The following is an 18,736-nucleotide window of genomic DNA, read 5'->3' on the forward strand; positions in this document are numbered from 1 at the left end:
AAGCTTGCATTAAAACAAGGCATTTTTAATTTTTTCTGCAAAAGGAAATCCCAATTATATTTAGCATATTTAGTTGAATAGCAGAGGAATTAGATAGAAGAGGAATCCAAAAATTAAGGTAATTTTCCCTAATGAATAGGGGAAACCTATCAAACTAAATACATGCTTTCTAACTGTGAAACTTGCATTTAAGACATTAGGAATTCTACTTGTTCTGAGATCATTTTCATTCTCACAGAGAAGATTTTCTATTCATGTCATTAGAAATCTCAAGATGGCGTTTTACAAATTTATTTTGTGTTTTCTCTGAAAACAGTGTTGTTGCAGAAACTCAAAACATATTGATTGCTTAATAATTTATTTTTATAACTATTAACGACCTGCATATATCTGGATTATTTCTAATAAAACTAATTTTCTTACCACAGATATTACAGATATTATTGAAATCCACCTAGTGTGTTATGTTGTCCTAGAACTCTGAAATAACTATGGGAAAAGAACTACTTTTCCTGAGTCATTAACACTCTAATTTCTTCAAAGAAGCTCCAAAACAGAATTTCAAATTAATCAAGTAGCTTATGCCAGATCATTCTTTAAGGTGGCTTTGCAAAATCGAGCGTTATAACCTTAAATGTTCTCATTTTGCATAATTAGTAAATCAAAACAATTCAACAGGAAAGTGCAAGATCAACAAAACAACAATTCCTCCACCAATTCCTTACTTTCATTCTCAAAACAAGTCTAGAGAAACAAACAGAGGATTTATTACCCTGTCATACTTTTATCCAGATTGGCCAGCAGTCAATGTAAGTGGCTTTGTTTGCACATTTTCTTATATCCCTGAAAAAAAAAATTCTTTTATTTCTTACTCTTTGGATTCTTAGACAGACAGACAGATCATGTGATTTTGAACCTCTGCCCCCGATTCTCATGGGACCCTTGGCCTGATGATCTGCCTTCTGTTTGCTACGCAGAAGATGGTCACTCCTTAAAATTAACATTGACAGTGATACTTGTGACTTATCACAGTTGGTAGGCAATTATGAATAATCCCGGGTAAATTTCTTTCCTCTGGAGGAAAACTCAGTGACTCACAAAGAAACCCAAAGAAACAAATCTCAATCAATGCAATCAAGAATATCTTAAATTAAATGACTAGATAATACCGTGCTTTTAATCACGCATTTCTGCAGCCTAGTGTTTTTGCATTAAGTCAAAAGGGTCAAAAAGAACCAGATCCAAAAATCCCAAAGGAAGACTTTCTTGTTGCTTATGACCAGGCTAGGGTCTTAGTACTATACATTCCTACATGTCCGACTGACCCAATGCTGGTATATACATAGAGATAGAGAGAGAGATAGAGATATATCCCACCCCAATTAAAGTCAACTTACAGGAGGTCCCAGAATCCCACTGAGGCTATATATACCTTGATGATTTTAATACCAATAAAACTAACTGGATTGTTACAGGTTAGGAGAGGGGAGCTCAGTCAGTTGTTAGAAGGATTTCTCATTCAAATTTAAAGAAATAATTAGTAGCAACAGCAAATGACCAAATTAAATACCCTAGTAGAATGTAAAAATAGAAAATGTTAAATATCGGCTAAAACTAGAGAATAAAAGAATTAATAAAATGAGAATTGCCATTATATGATGAGTAAATATTCTGTGATGTAGATACTTTAGTAAAATTGGTATTTACTGAAGTCCTGAATGTCATCATTTTTATAAGACTAAATTCATAATAATTTATGAATTCTTGAAACTTCCATTCCCAAAATTATATTCCAGGGAAAACGTATTCCCTGGAATGTGGTCGCCATGTATGAGAAATTCTGTAGTTAAATCATGATAAGCAAATACCTTTTGCTGTAGGACTTTTCAGATCCTTTACCATTCTTCTGTACTTGGTAAATCCCAAAGAGAGACTAGAGTATTCTTTTTTTCCCCTTTATTAAAGATCACTTTTGCAGAGCTAGTTTTTTAGTGTAATATACATTGGGGAAGCTTACACTAGATTATTCCAATTTCAAAGTTTTGTAAATATATTTTTTTCAAATGAGAGAAAATTGTAGACTGAAGCCAAACTGAAGTTATCTATAAATTAAAAAACTGTTCTTGACATGGGTTATCATTTCTATTCAGAATTGTGTTCTGATTATGTCTGCAAATCTTGGTATTAGGCAAAAAATAACTGCTTATCATTTTTATAACTATAAATAATTTCATAAGAGGAAAGTATGAGCAGCTACTTCATAAACAAATAGGAAAGTATCACACTGAAGTTCCATCATAGTTTGATCAATGAATTATATAAATCAAAGATTGTGGGCCTGGTTTTAAACATTTGGACCTTGAAGAAACCTATCCCAAGTTGTCCTATATAAGAGATCATTTACATTATAGGGACATTTATTTGAAAACTCACTTGTCCATGAATAAGCTGTTCACACTAAAGAAATTACTCAATGATATATAGGATCATTTTCCTCAAGAAAAACTTTTTACTATTTTCTTTAAATACCTCCACTGAACATTTACAGAATGTGCTACTCACCATTCTGTCTGGAGAATATAGCTCTCCTAAATCACGCGCAAAATCCCTAACCTGTTGACTATCGGATTTTTTTTTGCCTCTGTCTCTTTGCACTTCCAGAGAATGGAACTTTTTTTTTGCATTGCTATCAATTTTATTTTTAAAGACCTCCTGAGAGTCATATTATTGCCCCAGATATATTTCGAAAATTGAATTTTCTCAGTGTTCGAATTACTCAATGTAGTCAAATACATTTGGCTGGCATGATTGAACATAAAAGAAATATATTAGCTTCAAAAGAATGAGGCACACATACTATGTTTTCTATCTAGAAAAAATTATATAATTTAGAGAGATCACAGTAGTGTCTCTCTCTCTCTCTCTCTCTCTCTCTCTCCCTCTCCCACACACACTCTGTCTTTCTATATGTGTGTATATGGGTATGTATATGTGTATATGTATATATAATGTATATATCATATGCGCATATACATGTAGAATTATATTATAAATGCAGATGTAAGAATATGTGTTTAACATTCTTTGGATCGTAAAAAGCAAGAGAAATTTTTTTGAAAATATCCACAGGGCTTAATAATACTGTCTTCTTAATAGATCCTTGAAGAATCACTAGACTCTTAAAGTAATACTATCAGTGATCTTATGCTGCACAGCTACAATTTCACCTTGTATATAAAACCTGAAAGTAATTCAGTAAATAAATGTGATTGAGTTAAACATTACTCTTGATGTTATTTATAGGGGGTGGAGCATGTCAAAACTCACTTTGAGGACATTGGACATCATGGAGGAGGGAGATTTTTTTCATATTAAAAGTGTCGTGAAATTTGATAAGAATGTTATCAAATTAGAATCAGTAGTCTTAGCATTGAGTGCTTTTTACTGAGATATAGTGAAGTGTATGTTCATCAAATACCAGAGGATATTCAGAGAGAGACAATACCAGATCACCAGGACACCCAGAGAAAGACGTGCTTAAAATGCAAGGAAAATATGCAATGACCAGCCAGTTAAAAAGGCATCATACAGGTCTTTGGATGCAAATGTCATGAAAGGGAAAATTGTTTCAACAAACACATCCCAGCTGCTTCTGCTTGACTGGGTGGCACTCCAGCTTTTGCACAGCCAAGGTGCACAACCAGCATCAATCTTGGATGCAGAGGACCCGTTCTTAACCCCCAAGTCTCCATCCCCACATTTGTAAAGTGTGCCAAAGCAACGATAGGTCTGTGAACTTCAAAATGCTCTAACTGTGCAAGTAAAAGTAATGATCCAGTGTCAGTGGTGTGCATAGTTCAAGGAAAAGTATTTTGAGTTACTTAAAATGAAGGACCTACCTTAGGAGACAAAACACAAATAGCATTAATGGATTAGAAAAATACAAATTTATAACCTTGTGCACTATATACAGAATATGTACAAGTCCATATAGCATAATAAATAAAACTAACAAACATGTTTAGAAACACACACACACACACACACACACACACACACACACACACACACGACGTCAGGGCTCAGAGGGGCAATGAGAAGTGGGTTGCAGGATGCAGTGGAACAACCAGAAAGCGCCATATAAAGGGAGTAGATTCTGCTCAGTTCCGTCCAATTGCTTCCACGATGTTTCCCCATAGTACTTCTAAGGTTAGATGTTATCAAACTTTTTTACCAATTTGATAAGTAAAAACAAATGATACCTCATTTTGAAACGCACGCATTCTTGAACTCAACAATTCTATTGCCAAAGATTTCCCTTACAGACATTCTTACATCATTTGCTAACCGTACTTATGAAAATGCTCATGCAGCCTTGTTCGGAACAACAAAAATTTGGAAGCAATCCATATATCCATTGACTGGTTATGTAAATCATAATGAGAAATTCAAACAGTGGAATGCTCTAGTTTTTAAAATATATTTGTAAATGCATGCTGATGAAATTTCACCAAGACCTACTATTGAGTAAGTAAATGTTAGGCAGAAGAGTTACATAGTGGGATTACAGTTATTTACATATATTCTTTGTATACACACTAAAAATTTTCTGCACAGGTATACAAAGACCAGTTTATCTGAATTAACATTGGAGGGAAGGACCTTCTTTGCTCATAATACTGTCATATCCATATGTTACTTTTAATTTTATAAACAGCTTCTGTATGAAATTAAAAGAAAACTCAGACTTTCTTAATACAAGTTTTTCAGGCAGTAATTTCCAAAAACAATTGATGCTGTGGATACAGAGAGGTGGTGAGAACATCTTAGAGAATTAGGGAAGGGAGAGGATTTGGGACTTTAAGAGGTAAGATAGCTCAGTGTGTGGAGTCAGATTGCATTGGGTTTGAATTCTGGCTATTCTGTTCAAATAAGTAAATGAATCCAAAGGAAGTAATTAGCATAGCGTCAGATATGTAGTAACTACATAAATGCTGACTATTCATATTGTCTTGTCAGTAGAGATGCGGAGAAATGGCTTTGAGAAATTGTTAGGAGGTTAAAATGAACAGAACTGGGGTTGATTATCTTTGGGGGAGGTGAGAAAGAAGGAGGTGTTGACGTGTTAAAAAGGACTCCCAGGTTAGCTTTCTGGTCTGAACAACTTGTATGGATGCTGATTCTTTGATACGAGATGGGAAACCCTAGACAAGAATCAAGTTAGTGGGGAAAGATTACGAATTCTGTTTTGGGCCATGTTTTCATGTGCCCATAAAAGAGTTACACACTTGTGTCTAGTTGGTAGCTCAGAGGAGAGGACTGGGATGAAAATAGAAATTTTGGAGTCATGAAACACCAAATTTTGATGTTTAAATTTTTAAAGTGTACGTGTGCCTGTGCAGGCAGTGTAGGTAGCGAAGAAAAGATGCATCCTTAAAGAACTCCCTTTACAGGCATGTGAGACAAACAGCAACTGCTAGCAATTCGACTGGGAAAGAGGTATTCAAAGGAACAGGAGGGAAATTGTGAAAAACAGGAGAAGAAAGTATTTTTAAGAAAATTCGATGAAATGGGACTGAGCAGGAGGGAGTTGAGGGGGGCCTCCATCTTTATTCTCAACTTAAATTTCAGCCGCCCTAGGACTCTGCCATATGTATCCCACCAGTTCCTCAAATTCTGTATATTTCAAAGAAAATTCCTCATTTTATTTCCTTAATCCATGTCCTGCTCCCAATTTCCTTTTTCTGGAAAAATGTCAATATCATCTTCCCATTGACCCAGGCTAGAAGCTCTCCTTGGCCCTTCTATACACTAAAAGTAGGGTTTTGCCTCAGTTGCTCTTCATTCCCAATGTAACACTGTCGTCCTTCTTATGTTTTCACAAGGAGTAGCGTAACAGTTTCTAATGTGCTCTCTGACCCCCTTCTCCTCCTATTTCAGATCATCCACTCATAGGGATGACTGCAAATACTTCCAGAGAGTTACCCAGGACTGTGCTGTCAACTACCAGACACTTTGGAATTCCCAGCTTTCCATATTCTGGTCCTAACCTACCTATTGAAAAATGTCTCATTATTCTCATTAATGTAGTGTCTCTACTGGGCTCAGGCCTGCGCAGTTGGTGCTTCTACACTCTTCGTGTCTGTGTTTATACAGTTCTCTTTGCCTGCAAATGTGCTTCTTCCAATTATCCAAGTCCTTTAAAGAGCAGCTCACGTGCCTTAATTTTTCGAAGGGCTTCCCCAATAAATGGCAGAATTTGTTTTCACTTACTGACTATATTACTTTTTCTTAACTAATTATGTGTTGCCTTATATTGTTGCTGTTTCATTATGAATGACTTAACCCCTTCACTCTTCTCATAAATCTAAGTGACCAGAACATTGCACTACATGTAGTGATGTTTATTAAATAAATGACGGCTAGCGTTTTTCAAGTAAACAAAAAAAATGCGTGATACATCTAAGCACTGTATTTCCTTTCTTCTGATCCGTTTCATTTTTCTGAATCTAATTCTATAACAACTACAATGTTTCATACATTTTACTACAAAAGAATTAGTAACTACGTAGCATGTTTTTCTCTGGGAAAATTAAACTAACCAATATAATTTTATGTAAACACATGACTCCCCTGACATTTTCCTGTATGGTAAATCAAACTATTATACTTAAAAATGTGGTTTTTAAAAATAAAGCAAATCCACCCTTATTTGAATAACATGCTATTGAAGCCAAAACGTGCTCCAGGGAAGCTGGCAGCCCTCCTTTGCATTCTTGTGAATCCTTTAGCTGGAATACCTGCCATCAGGTTAGATAGCAATTATCTAACATAGAAGTAAAGCAGTGGGTAGGAGCAAAACCAATTTTTCTCTGCGAACTGGCAAACACGTCTTCATTTCGGGTTGGAATAAGCTAAAGGTAGCTACATAATGTTCTCTGTGCTATTTTAAATCAAGACTTTATGTATTAAAACAAAACAAAACACACACTTCTCCAACATGGCCACAGAAGGATCTGATCCATCTTGACACAGAATTGTTGTACTAGACCTGGAAAGTATTTTATTTGAAAAGAAAGTTCAATCACTCTCATTCCCAACAGTTGTCCGTGGTGAGATGTTTCCCAGGAAGGATGGTGATAAAACAGAAATGTCTTGATAGTCCTTCTTTCACCTCTGCAGCACCCCATGATTCGTAGGCTGAGTACTGGCCGAATTGCACATGTACCCAAAACTTTGTGTTTATTAATTACTTCTTAATGCAAAACATCTCTTGTTTTCTTCCATCATTGTGGTAATCAATGTGTACTTTGATATAAAAATGATTTTTCAGTTATTTTGACAGCCCTTTCATGACATATTCAGTTTCTGCTAAATCATTCATAAGCAATCTGCTTGATTTTGCCACACACATTTTCTTGATTTGTTATAACTATATGCAAATGTTTTCATTAAAGAAACAAAAATAGTTTGTAGAAACAAACGATGAATTAATTAAACACATATGCAAAAAACCCCAAAAAAATCCTCAAATGTCTGACCTCCAGAAATAGGTTCAATTCCAGATACCCACGTGTTAAATAAAGCAGATGAACTACTTTTAAAAGCCGCCGAAACACGGACCCAAATAAATAGCAAATCTTAAGAAATAAACCTAACTTTTGTTCCTTAGTATGTTTGTTTCACACTCACTTTATTAAAAAGTTGAAAGATGGAACTGCCAAACATACACATAAATGAATAGGAATGTTGTGCTAATAATTTCCAGTAGAAGTCATCATTTAGTTTCCTTATGAGGTCCAGTCTCCACTGTGAGTGCTACCTCACTCTTGTTAAAACCACTTTGGAATAATCCATTTATTCCCAAAGACAAATTATTCAAGTTGTGCTGTCAACCTTGTTATAGATTGACACTGATCATTACAGATTGTATCAGGTTCTGCATGATTGTCTATTATGTTGGTCAAAAAATTTTTTGAACTATGTTTGCCAGTGACAATTTTCTCTTAATTTAGGAATTCCTATTTCTTACAGAGGCCAGCTGGAAATGAGTAAAGCATTACCGAGCCTTTCTTAGCTGTTGGCCTGGAGAATACACATTCTCTCCAAAATATATATCTTTGGCACAGTCTGGAAGGAAGGAATCTCGGGTAATATCTGTGCTGGCCAAGTGTGAGAATTATTATTTTTAACCCTTAAATACACTGAAATTTGTTTTTTTCAGGAATTCAAAAGCAGACCAGTATTAGTTTAGTTATGTTTGTGAACCCACAAAATTCCAAATAAATACCTTATAATAGTATGTATTTTTACTATTGGGTTTTCTGCCTCTTTGGTTTGTGATGTTTAAGAGGACATTTTACAAGACTTAGAGCTTGAAGAGTTTTACAGTTTAACATGCACAGATTAATAGTTCTATAAACTCACTGGCGAACTAGTTGATTATTTAACCTAAGTCTACAAATGTATTATACCTTAATGTCCTCGTTGGTTCCCAAAACTAAGTTATCTCAATATTCAGAGTAACAAACAACTAACTAGCACCAAAATTTTAATTGATGTGACTATTCTGAAGTCCTGAAGAGAAAGGTAGAAACTAACATTTAACCACTAATTTTAAAGTTTGGCGTTTTACCGTAGAATCCCAATACCTAAGAGTAGATGCAGAAATCTATTTTTTTACCTCCATGTTCAAGATCACGTATGTGGAAGAAGTCTGCTTGATATCAGCACCCGTAGAGCACAGAAGCGCTAAAATAATCTGAGATAAGTAGAAAGGATGAGTGTCTCCTCTCTAAATAGGAGAATAGAGATATTTATGGATATTCCACTTATAAAGGGTTCTTCAGTGAAATTAAGTTGTCCACACGTATGTACCGGTAGGTTACTTCTTGGACAAGATGACAAAGGACAAGAATGTCCTTTGCTGAATTTGATACACATGGGACTAGGTAGATTACACCATGAGCCATTATGGAAATTTCTACGTGATTCATGAATTTCCAGTGACAGAGAGATAACTTTATACTTTGCAAAAGTAGAGTCAAGTGGTACTATGGACAAGCTTTGAGAGCCTCCTAAAATCTTGGTGGCTGTTCTCCTACCTCATTTGGACACTTTGTAAATTTGTAGATGACTTTTATTGGCCTGTGTCACCCTTTTTCTTTGAATTAAACATGTTTTACTCATGTCAATATATTACAGAGCAGACTTACAATCATCACTAGTACTTACTGTTTTAAGCATACTGGCATCCATAGAAACTTTGGGGAGCAATACATGTAGATTATTTTTAAAAGACGAAGATTCTTAATAAACATATTCAAATCATAAAAGGAGCATTTCTATATAAAATAATGAACATTTAGCAACAGAGTACACTCTTACATGTAGTGTTTGTTCCATTGAAAACTTATTTATGCCATTGTGCTAATTAAGACCTAATTATCCTCAATGCATCAATCATATTAGACTTAAAAGCTTAATTTCATCAGACCACAGTTATTTAACAGCACACACTCACTGCCCTTGAACCTGAAATAGTAACATCAGTAAGTTGTCTTGGGATATGGCCTTTGCTTGAACACCTTCCATTAAGTGTTTACATATCTCCTAAAGTATTAAACCAAGATTTTAGCAACGCTGTCTATTAATGCCATAGATAATACTGTCAGGAATGAAATTTCCATGGTCACTTTCTTCCTGCAATTTACTTTTAGGGCAGTGTCTCATTACTGAACCCTTATAATGGCAGAAAGAATTCCTGACCTAGGCTTGTCTATTAGATGGACTTCACAGTCGTTCAGAGTTCATTTCATCCCTTTGTTTCTATGATAATGCCACAGTTAAGAATTTGTTAAGAATTTTTGTGGGGTTTCTTTTCCTCTGCATTTTAAAAAAATTTTCTCTCATTTGTTTGGTGAAGTCAATCCATCAATTTGCCAAATCATTCTGGTATCTTAACCTGTCTTTACCAGCACTGGCAAACCCTGCGCTCTCAGTGCTATCACCTAACTTATTCAATAATACTTTCCAAGAGTTCACATCTATGTCTATCACCAGAGCATCCTTGGCCATTTTTAGAAAAATATAAACATCTGAGTTAATTCTTGTATAGCCTACTGTGCATTTTCACCAACTTGGATATTGCTTATATGTCCCCAGGTGGTTCCCTTTCAGTTAGTTTATCTAGATAAAATTTTCTCAGGTCAAATAAAGTCAGTCAGCTCTGATTACCTGGTATAAGAATGACAAAAGGAAAATGAAGTTTTGGACAATGAAAATGATTATAAGGTTCTATAATGTCGATCTCATTTTGAAAGAAGATAAAGCCTTTTTCCTGTTGTTTTGCTACCATTTGTATTAGTGATTCTCATTTACTAAACTTTTTCTAATCATTTTAATAATCCGAACTGTTTGAATTACTGAGAAAATTTCCCTTACTATGTTCAATATTTGGCATGCAAGCTACAGCTTAGACACTATTTAATACAGTCTTAGAAATTGTCACTAATGTCCTAGGTCAAGGAAGGATTTATTCCATTACAAGAGAAATCTACAGCAATATTATGTAAAAATATTACTCATGTGTGCCCAAGTTCAGGAAAGGTCATGCTTTTCTCGGGGAGATTGAAATGTTGACTATCACTAAGTCAATAAAACAAATTTCATTTTAAAAGATGTAGAGGCTCAACTTTTTTGGGGGGGAAGCGGGAGCAACATAAGTTTTCCTCGTGCCATGTTATCTCTATCAAAAACCTGTTTTTAACTCCAAAATCATATGAGCAATTTTCTAAGATGTTCAAGTTTGTTCTAAAGATTACTGTTTCCTTTTTACTCTGATAAAACTGGGGTATTAAAATTGTGTTTGCTGTTTAGAAGTAAAGGCTTCTAGTTCATGGAATTGTTTCATGGGGTACTTTGTTTCAAAGGTCCTTCAGGGCAATAATAAACTGTTTGGGGAACAGCATATTTGTCAGCTAGTACAAGTCTCTCTTTTTAAAATACTTCAGTTAGGAAACTTTCCTAACTTATAAAAGAAAGATCATTGGCAAGTTATCTGGTACACCCTGTGTTTGCTTACCAATGGCTGATAAATTGATGTTGACAATTTAGCATTTTGGCCTTTCATGGAAGTCTATAGTGCTATTTTATATCATTGTGTTTTGCGATAATGTTTATTGAATAAAATACCAGCTCTGTAGTATTAATAATTTCTGTTTTTATTTTCTGCATAGGATCCTGAACATAAAGGGTAATCAATAAATATTTGAAAACCCATAAATGAATATTCAAGCAAACTATATTTTGAGACTTCATTTAGTGTAATTTCTGTCTTACCATTGTTGAGTGATACCATGAATAATTAGATAATGAAATTAGAGTCTTTATTATTACATAGCTTCACCACTTAAAACTTGCCGGACTACAGTAACTTTTAATAATAAGATATTTGGAACTTTTACTTTCTTAGTAATTTCGACCTGAAAGTGTTGCTATGATCCACTCCAGTGCTTTGCTTGCCAAAAATGAAAAATAAGTCCCAGGTAAAGTAGTTGCTAGGGACAATAGTAGGGCCCAGGTCTCCTCCTTTCAAGGTCAGAATTATCCTGGCTTGTTCTTTTAATGTCTATCTTTAATCATAGTGATGTGATTTGAGAAAATATCCAGTTATTTAGTAGTATCCTCTATAATAAAGAGATAGTTTAGGAGATACCTTGGGATTTCAATTGTTCCATTTCAAATATCTGTTCATTTTTCACACATTTGTAATAAAAGGTTTTCCAAAATACATCTTACAAAGAAAATAATTACTAGTAAGAGCTTGATATTTTTATTATTAATGTGTTCTAATGAAAACCAGATTCTAAGGCTATTGGGTTTTTTAACTCCATATTCCATAATAAAGCTTATTTTATTAGTTTCAAAGTCAGAAATGAGACTGTTTAGTTAAATGAATTCTAGAACTTTCATTATTTCCTGGATACTGTTTTTATTTCCAGATACAAGTGACAAAATTTAACTTGCTTAAGGAAGGCAACTACATTTTTTTTCTCTTAAATTTTCCAAATTTGTATGAAAGACTCTATTCAGCCATTATCTGCTAAAATTATGTATTCTGAGTTATCATATGTCTATAGTTTGCTTAATTTTTTATAGTTCTGGAAAATGATGTGTTACTTTGGTTTGCTCATGTGCTTTGGAGTTAATATAAGATTAATCAAAAGTATCAAGAATAGTCTGTGACTGATTCCTGGGCTTTGTTGACACATGACGAGAACCTTTGCTATTGTGTCATAATGAGTTCATCTGTTATAAAACTTCTGTTAGTCTTTTGGTTTCTCAAATATTGTGATTACTTTCAAGATCTACACAAATTTTAGGAGTAGATGCTAGAATGATATTTTTCTGTATTAGCTTAACCCCTTAAAATTTTTAGTTTAACTATTTTTAATTTTCCTGAAAATGTTTTGGTAAGAAGCACGATGTCTTCATTTATATAATTATATCCATTCTATAGAGTAGTATTAAGATGCTTTCAAGGAAGAAATGCCATGTCAAACAGTTACTCCTCTAACAGTTTTAAGTTATAATAAAGCTTAAACTGAACTGTAAACATTCAGATCTTGTAAAGGTTAATGAGAAAAAAAATCAGGTTTAAAGGGATATAACATTCCAGTTGTTGCTTCTTCATCTGCTATTGGCAGAAAGCTATGAAGTCATTAGATACAAAGAGGGGATTGTGCAGAAATATTTACAGAATAAAATGTTGAATGATCAATTATCTGGAGAGTCGCTTCGTATAATGTCATGCACATAAAATTCCCTTATTCTTAGTGAGCTATTTTCATACCTGACATGTAGGTTTTATTATTGAAGGTGACATGACAAGCCTTTTGAGAGATTTACCATCTACCTGAAGAGAAAGACTAGATGCATTAAAAGATATTAATCAAGTATAAGAAATAATACAAATTGGTTTGTGTTAAATACAGAACACAAACTATGGACCAGTAGTTTCCAACTCAGGCTACGTAACAGACTTACCTCGATACTTTTTTTAAAAAAACTGCATAGTCCCATACCCCATCTGAGTTTATTGACTTAGAAATTCTAGGCCTTAAACTCTATAATTGAAAAACAATTTTTTTTCTAAGTGAGTCTAAGGGATAGCCTTAGATTTATGGATATATACTTTTAAACCCTAAATATGCATAAGAAGTTGGGATAATTATGAAACACTTCATGGAGGGAGTGGATTCAAGATTGTGATTTGAAAAGCAGCCAATCTTTTGGAAAGGAGTAATACTATCTACACAGTTGTAGATGTGAGAATAGAAATTGCATGGGCGTGATTAGTTTATAATAGAGCAAATGATTCCTAAAGTGAAGGGTGGAAAATAAGGTTGAGGGGTTAGATAAATGCCAGTCTGAAGATTCTGGGACACTGGGCTTTATCTTGTAGGCAATGGACTCAATAACCAAAGATTTTTATCCCAGGAGATTATATATGTAAAGACATTTTGAAAGAATACATATTCAGTATTAATACATGGGGATTAATAACAAAGCAAACAGTAGTAGACTAGGCTTGACATGACGAGGGTTTGTGTAGAATGTTTCTTGTGCAAGTGAAAATAAGAAGAGCTGGGACCCATGATAACAGTAAAGCAAGAATTGATAGTAAAGGGTGCAGTCCTAATTCTGACTTGGTAAAGCACAAAGGGAAAATAAAAACATTACAAACCTTATGTCTGTATATCTAAAAGGTGACAATGTATTTACCAATTTTTGATTAGAATACACTGAGATCATCTCTTTACAAAAGAGCTCTAAAGAATTTAGAAAACAGTCAAGTATGGCTAAATCTTTACCATATAGAAAAGAATATGACATAAATAAGTCATTATTTTCAACAACACAAGCATGTTCCCTCTCTTACGTGTCGTTGCGATACCATAAAATCATTGTGTTTTCTCAGTCAAATAAGTACTAGCTTATTTGTGTAAAAAATTAAATAGTGATATGTGTGGACCCAATAAATTTCTCTAGTAAAAAGCCATTGTACATTGAATTTCTCTAGTAAAAGACCATTGTACATTGAATTGCAAAATATGTTACAAATGAAGACAAACTACATTTTGCTGAAATACAAGGACTCCATTAAAAGGGTATTTTATTAGAAAAATCCAGGTTATCAAATACTTTTATTAGCACGATATTAGATGTCATGTAATCTGCCACCAAATAGCAGTTATTTCAATAGCACATCGGGTTGAGGAGCCATGTTGGTATCGTTGATGAATATTTTAAGGCCAAAACAAATGGAGTGGATGAGTAGATGGCAAGACTCTAACAGGATCCAGCTCCATATGCTAACTCTTGAGCGTCAATGACTGAATTAAAAAATAGCAAAGTATTTGCGGCAAACTAGATATTAGAATTTTAAAAACTGTCTGCCCCATGTACTGGTATCAGTCACTGTCTTTCACTCCCACTCATACTCTCCACCTTTTTCTAACCATCTTTACTCACCTATGCCCTTCGTTGCCCCAAGCTCTGCCTTAGGTCAGCCAGAGGACACAGAAAACTTTATGGCCAACTTATGAGCATCAACACTTCTCACCCATGTTTTTGCATCAACTCTGGATGTTGTGGCTCATGCTCAATTTTAAGAAATATAGGGAGAAGGAGGCTCACAGTCTAGAAAAAAAGAAATGGAAAGAGGACTTTTAACAAGGCTTGTGTCTCTCCCAGTGCTCAATTACCTGTGGCAAAGGAATGCAGTCCCGTGTTATCCAGTGCATGCATAAGATCACAGGAAGACATGGAAATGAATGTTTTTCTTCAGAAAAACCTGCAGCATACAGGCCATGCCACCTTCAGCCCTGCAATGAGAAGATAAACGTAAATACCATAACATCACCCAGGCTGGGTAAGCCGACCATGAAAGGGGATGGTTTTGAGAAATATGGAAATGCGCATGGCTTCTTCTATTTCACAAACCACTTTAAAATTTAGTTATAAATGTATACTCATTCATTTGGTTCTGACTAAATTGACATTACTTAACTATGGTTTAGTCTGAATGGCCAGGTGGGTACAAAATCCTAAAGACTAAACTATTTTGATTCCTGAAACTGCCTACTCAGAGCCAGGCTCTGGGTGTGTGACCCAGGGTCGTCTTATAAAGGACTTAAGGCTGTAACCATATTTTGGGTTCTGACCAGTCCTGTGGCAGAACTTTCAATTAAGATAACGTATAGTAGAAAGGTGAGGTTATAGTGTATACCTTAGATGTCTTCATTGTTAATAGCCTTCTTTGTGATCCTGGGTACAAAGTATCCTGTAGAGAGACACAGAGTAAGATATGACTTTCAAGAAGAATGGTGCATGGATCTACACCACCAAACAAGAAGTATCATTTTTTTCATATTTAAGGACACAGTATTAAATAAAAAATAAATACTAGTAACATTGATTTGCATCGTTTTTATGTTCTACAATGCATTCTTATATATTCTCAAGTCCTGTTATTCAATCTAATCCATCATGAAGAAATAGAATACAAGTATGTATTTGAAGTAAATATAGCTTGCACTTGCATAATAAATATTCATAAATAAATAGGCCTTTATTCCTGTGTAAACAAGTGGCTTTTAACAGCACTGCTATCTGGCTGTTATTGGGTTAATTTATGTTTAACACCTTTAGTTTTTATCTGTGCATATAATCTCCAGGGGAACAATTTAATCATAAATTGTTATCATTTTCCAGGCATAAGATTCAATCTTATGGAAAACTTTGGTTCTTCATGCAAATACAGAAATTCTCTTTTTCAAGCCAAATAATGAACATTTCTAAGAAATAATCAGTTCAAGTTAAGTCAAAAAATTAAGCAATCCTAGAGCAGCTACACTAAATCCATGTATTCAAAACAACATAATCTCTTTCTCCGACAATTACTCACCGTCCTTCTTGAAGTGTGGCAGAAAATAAGGGATTAAAAGAATTTAATTAAAATTATATTTTCTCTGTTTATTTTTTCCTCGAAGGTATATCCCCAAACACAGAAGCACAGTGGTTGGAAAATCTAAAGGTTTTTAAAAGTAAAATAATAAATCATATTAGAATAGTGGCAAAAGAAAGAATTGTAGCAGGACTGACTTTTATTATACGTGCACACTATTATACGGGCACACTATTTCTTCAGAAAACCTGAAGCTAAATTTACATGACCAAATCTTTTATATCTAGTTCTCATTCTAAACACTTTGTTGCTATAAATTTCAGTCACTTGTAATAATCAGCTTTGATTCAAAAGATCCCTGATATCCCAGTTAGATGCGTCTGCTATCTAGGAAATGAGGGATCTGAGATGTGTGAGCTTTTTTTTGTTTTGCTGTTTCTTTCCAATTTCATCCATGACAATATTGACTAATTTTTAGTCCCATAAAGGTAGATATATCAAGCATATTTACTTTTCTTTGTGATCCTCTCAACTAGAAATCCAAAAGAACCCTAAATGAAAGCTGTAAAATTGAACCTTAAAAGCCATTAGCAATACAACTCATGGAGGTTGGGAATTCTATCTTCAATAAGCCTATAAAAGCTCATAAATGAGAACATTCATTCCCTTTACTCCTTTGTTATAGGGGTTGTGTGCATGTTTGTGTCTGTGAGTGTATCTCTGTCTTTTAAGTTCCAGAAGGTAATACTATGAATGTGTCGAAATGAGTGTACACATCCCCCATTTCCATGATTGCTAGTTGCTTCTACTCGGGACATCTGGTATACCTGCGTGTATTGAGTTCCCTTTGTTCCGCTTTACAGCTGCTCTGACTTTCAAGTGCCTGGGCGATCAGTGGCCTGTGTACTGCCGAGTGATACGCGAGAAGAACCTGTGTCAGGACATGCGGTGGTATCAGCGCTGCTGTGAGACATGCAGGGACTTCTACGCCCAAAAGCTGCAGCAGAAGAGTTGACCTCTGGCAGCCTGGCTGGCTCACAGCTCTTTGCAATGACATTATTTATAAACACACACACTAGCATGTTTTTCAGACCAAATATTATCAGATTACATATAATTTAATCAAATTAATTTATTTTGGGGGCCTGCCAAACATCCAAGATGGTGTTTGTTTTGGTAATACAAACATTTTGATTTATACTATATGGCTTCATAAGTAATTTTATATGAATAAGTTGGATCCAGTTACCAGAAGAAAAAGAAAAAGGAAAAAAAAAACCACTAAGATCATTAAGCTTTAAAAAAACATTTTTTTTAAAAAAAAATTTAGGGCTGTCTCTAAGGTGCTACTCTCTCCCCACTAATATCGCTGAGTTATGCAGAATGTATACTAATTTAGCATATAGTGTAGCTATCTATGGAGAGAAATCATTTTTGTATTTGGGTGTCCTGATGCAGAATTAGCCCATTTTCTCTAATCTGCAGATGTGTAAACGGAACAAACCTCATAGTGTTAACAGGACTTTAGAGAATGTATTATGAATTTGGTTCAGATTTAGAGACATCCATAGGAAAATTTCTACTGTAATTATAGCCTTATTTTAATAATGGAAAGGAAAAAGTCAAAACAGAGACTTTGATCATGTTCATGAACATGTACTTGAACACAAGTATTGTAACAATGAAACACTGTAATGATTTACACTGAATCACCATTGCACTGTTGATATAGTGTAGAGAAACCGTTATAGAAAGGGTAACATCCTACAAAAATGTGTATTATTTTAACATGCTGTCATTAGATTTTAGCTTTTCTAAGTATTTTGAACAAAAAAATCATTGATCCACCCATTTCCTTGTATCTTTTTAGCAGATTTTAAAAGAATAGAGTACTTAGCCTCAGAAATCATAATGAGAAAATTTACTGACTATTTTTCAGCCTTTTCCCTAGAAACAAGGAAAAACAAAAAGCTGATAATACTGTGGTAGTTTCATTGTGTTTTTTCTTTTTAAAAATTAAAGTTTTACAATTCTGTGAAACGTTAAAAAAACCAATTTAAATTTTTTTCTTGTGAGAAAATATTGTACATGATTCACATGATTTCTTAGATTTTTCAATAAAATATGTGAAATTTCCTGTTGGGAGGCAATTCTTCTTAGGTCTCTCATATTTCCACATGTCTTGGCACTGTCTGCTTTTGTTCTGGAATATCTTCTAAGGGATGTTTGTGCAGAGAACAGCCTTGGAAGATAAAGTTGGTGTCTTTCTTTGGAGCAAAGGGCAGACATACTTATTTCTCATTACAAAAGTTTCAGATTCCATACATTGGCGCCCCTCACCTGTAATACAACCCACTGCGTGTGCAGGTATCATCTGGCTTTCTTCATATTCTAGCAGCTTCCATTGGCATTGCTGTCATAAAAACCCTCATTCCAACAACAAGGGGGTCAGGGGTTTGGCCAGTTGCTGTTTTTTGTTGTTGTTTTTTGTTTGTTTTTAATTATTAGGATAACATTGGTTAATAGCATTATGTAAATTTCAGGTGTACAACTTTATAATGGGATATCTGTATATTCTATTGTGTGTTCACCACCCATACTCTTCTGAGTGTGTCTATTTCAAATAATACTTTCCAGAATTAGAAAAATTACTATGGGGTGGGTCCAAGGGCTCTTGGGTCCACTATGAGACAAATTTAAGCCAAAGCTTGATTAAATTTTCTGACTTCCATAAGCTCTTGCTCTGACTGTGGGACTACAGTGGCA

At 34.4% G+C, this 18,736-nt stretch overlaps 1 protein-coding gene across 1 annotated transcript in view; it reads left to right on the top strand.

The window, feature by feature from the left end:
• The window catches only part of ADAMTS19 (ADAM metallopeptidase with thrombospondin type 1 motif 19), a 226,830-nt gene extending 208,472 nt beyond the window's left edge, over window positions 1–18,358 (top strand). Inside the window, exons 22-23 of the mRNA XM_033096500.1 lie at window positions 14,758–14,935; window positions 16,834–18,358. Of these exons, the coding sequence (XP_032952391.1) occupies window positions 14,758–14,935; window positions 16,834–16,985 (330 nt within the window). The 3' untranslated portion in view covers window positions 16,986–18,358. The remainder of the gene's footprint in view (window positions 1–14,757; window positions 14,936–16,833) is intronic.
• Window positions 18,359–18,736: the final 378 nt, after the last annotated feature.

The sequence above is a fragment of the Rhinolophus ferrumequinum genome, chromosome 24 (assembly GCF_004115265.2).
Source record: "Rhinolophus ferrumequinum isolate MPI-CBG mRhiFer1 chromosome 24, mRhiFer1_v1.p, whole genome shotgun sequence".
NCBI classification, from domain to species: domain Eukaryota; kingdom Metazoa; phylum Chordata; class Mammalia; order Chiroptera; family Rhinolophidae; genus Rhinolophus; species Rhinolophus ferrumequinum.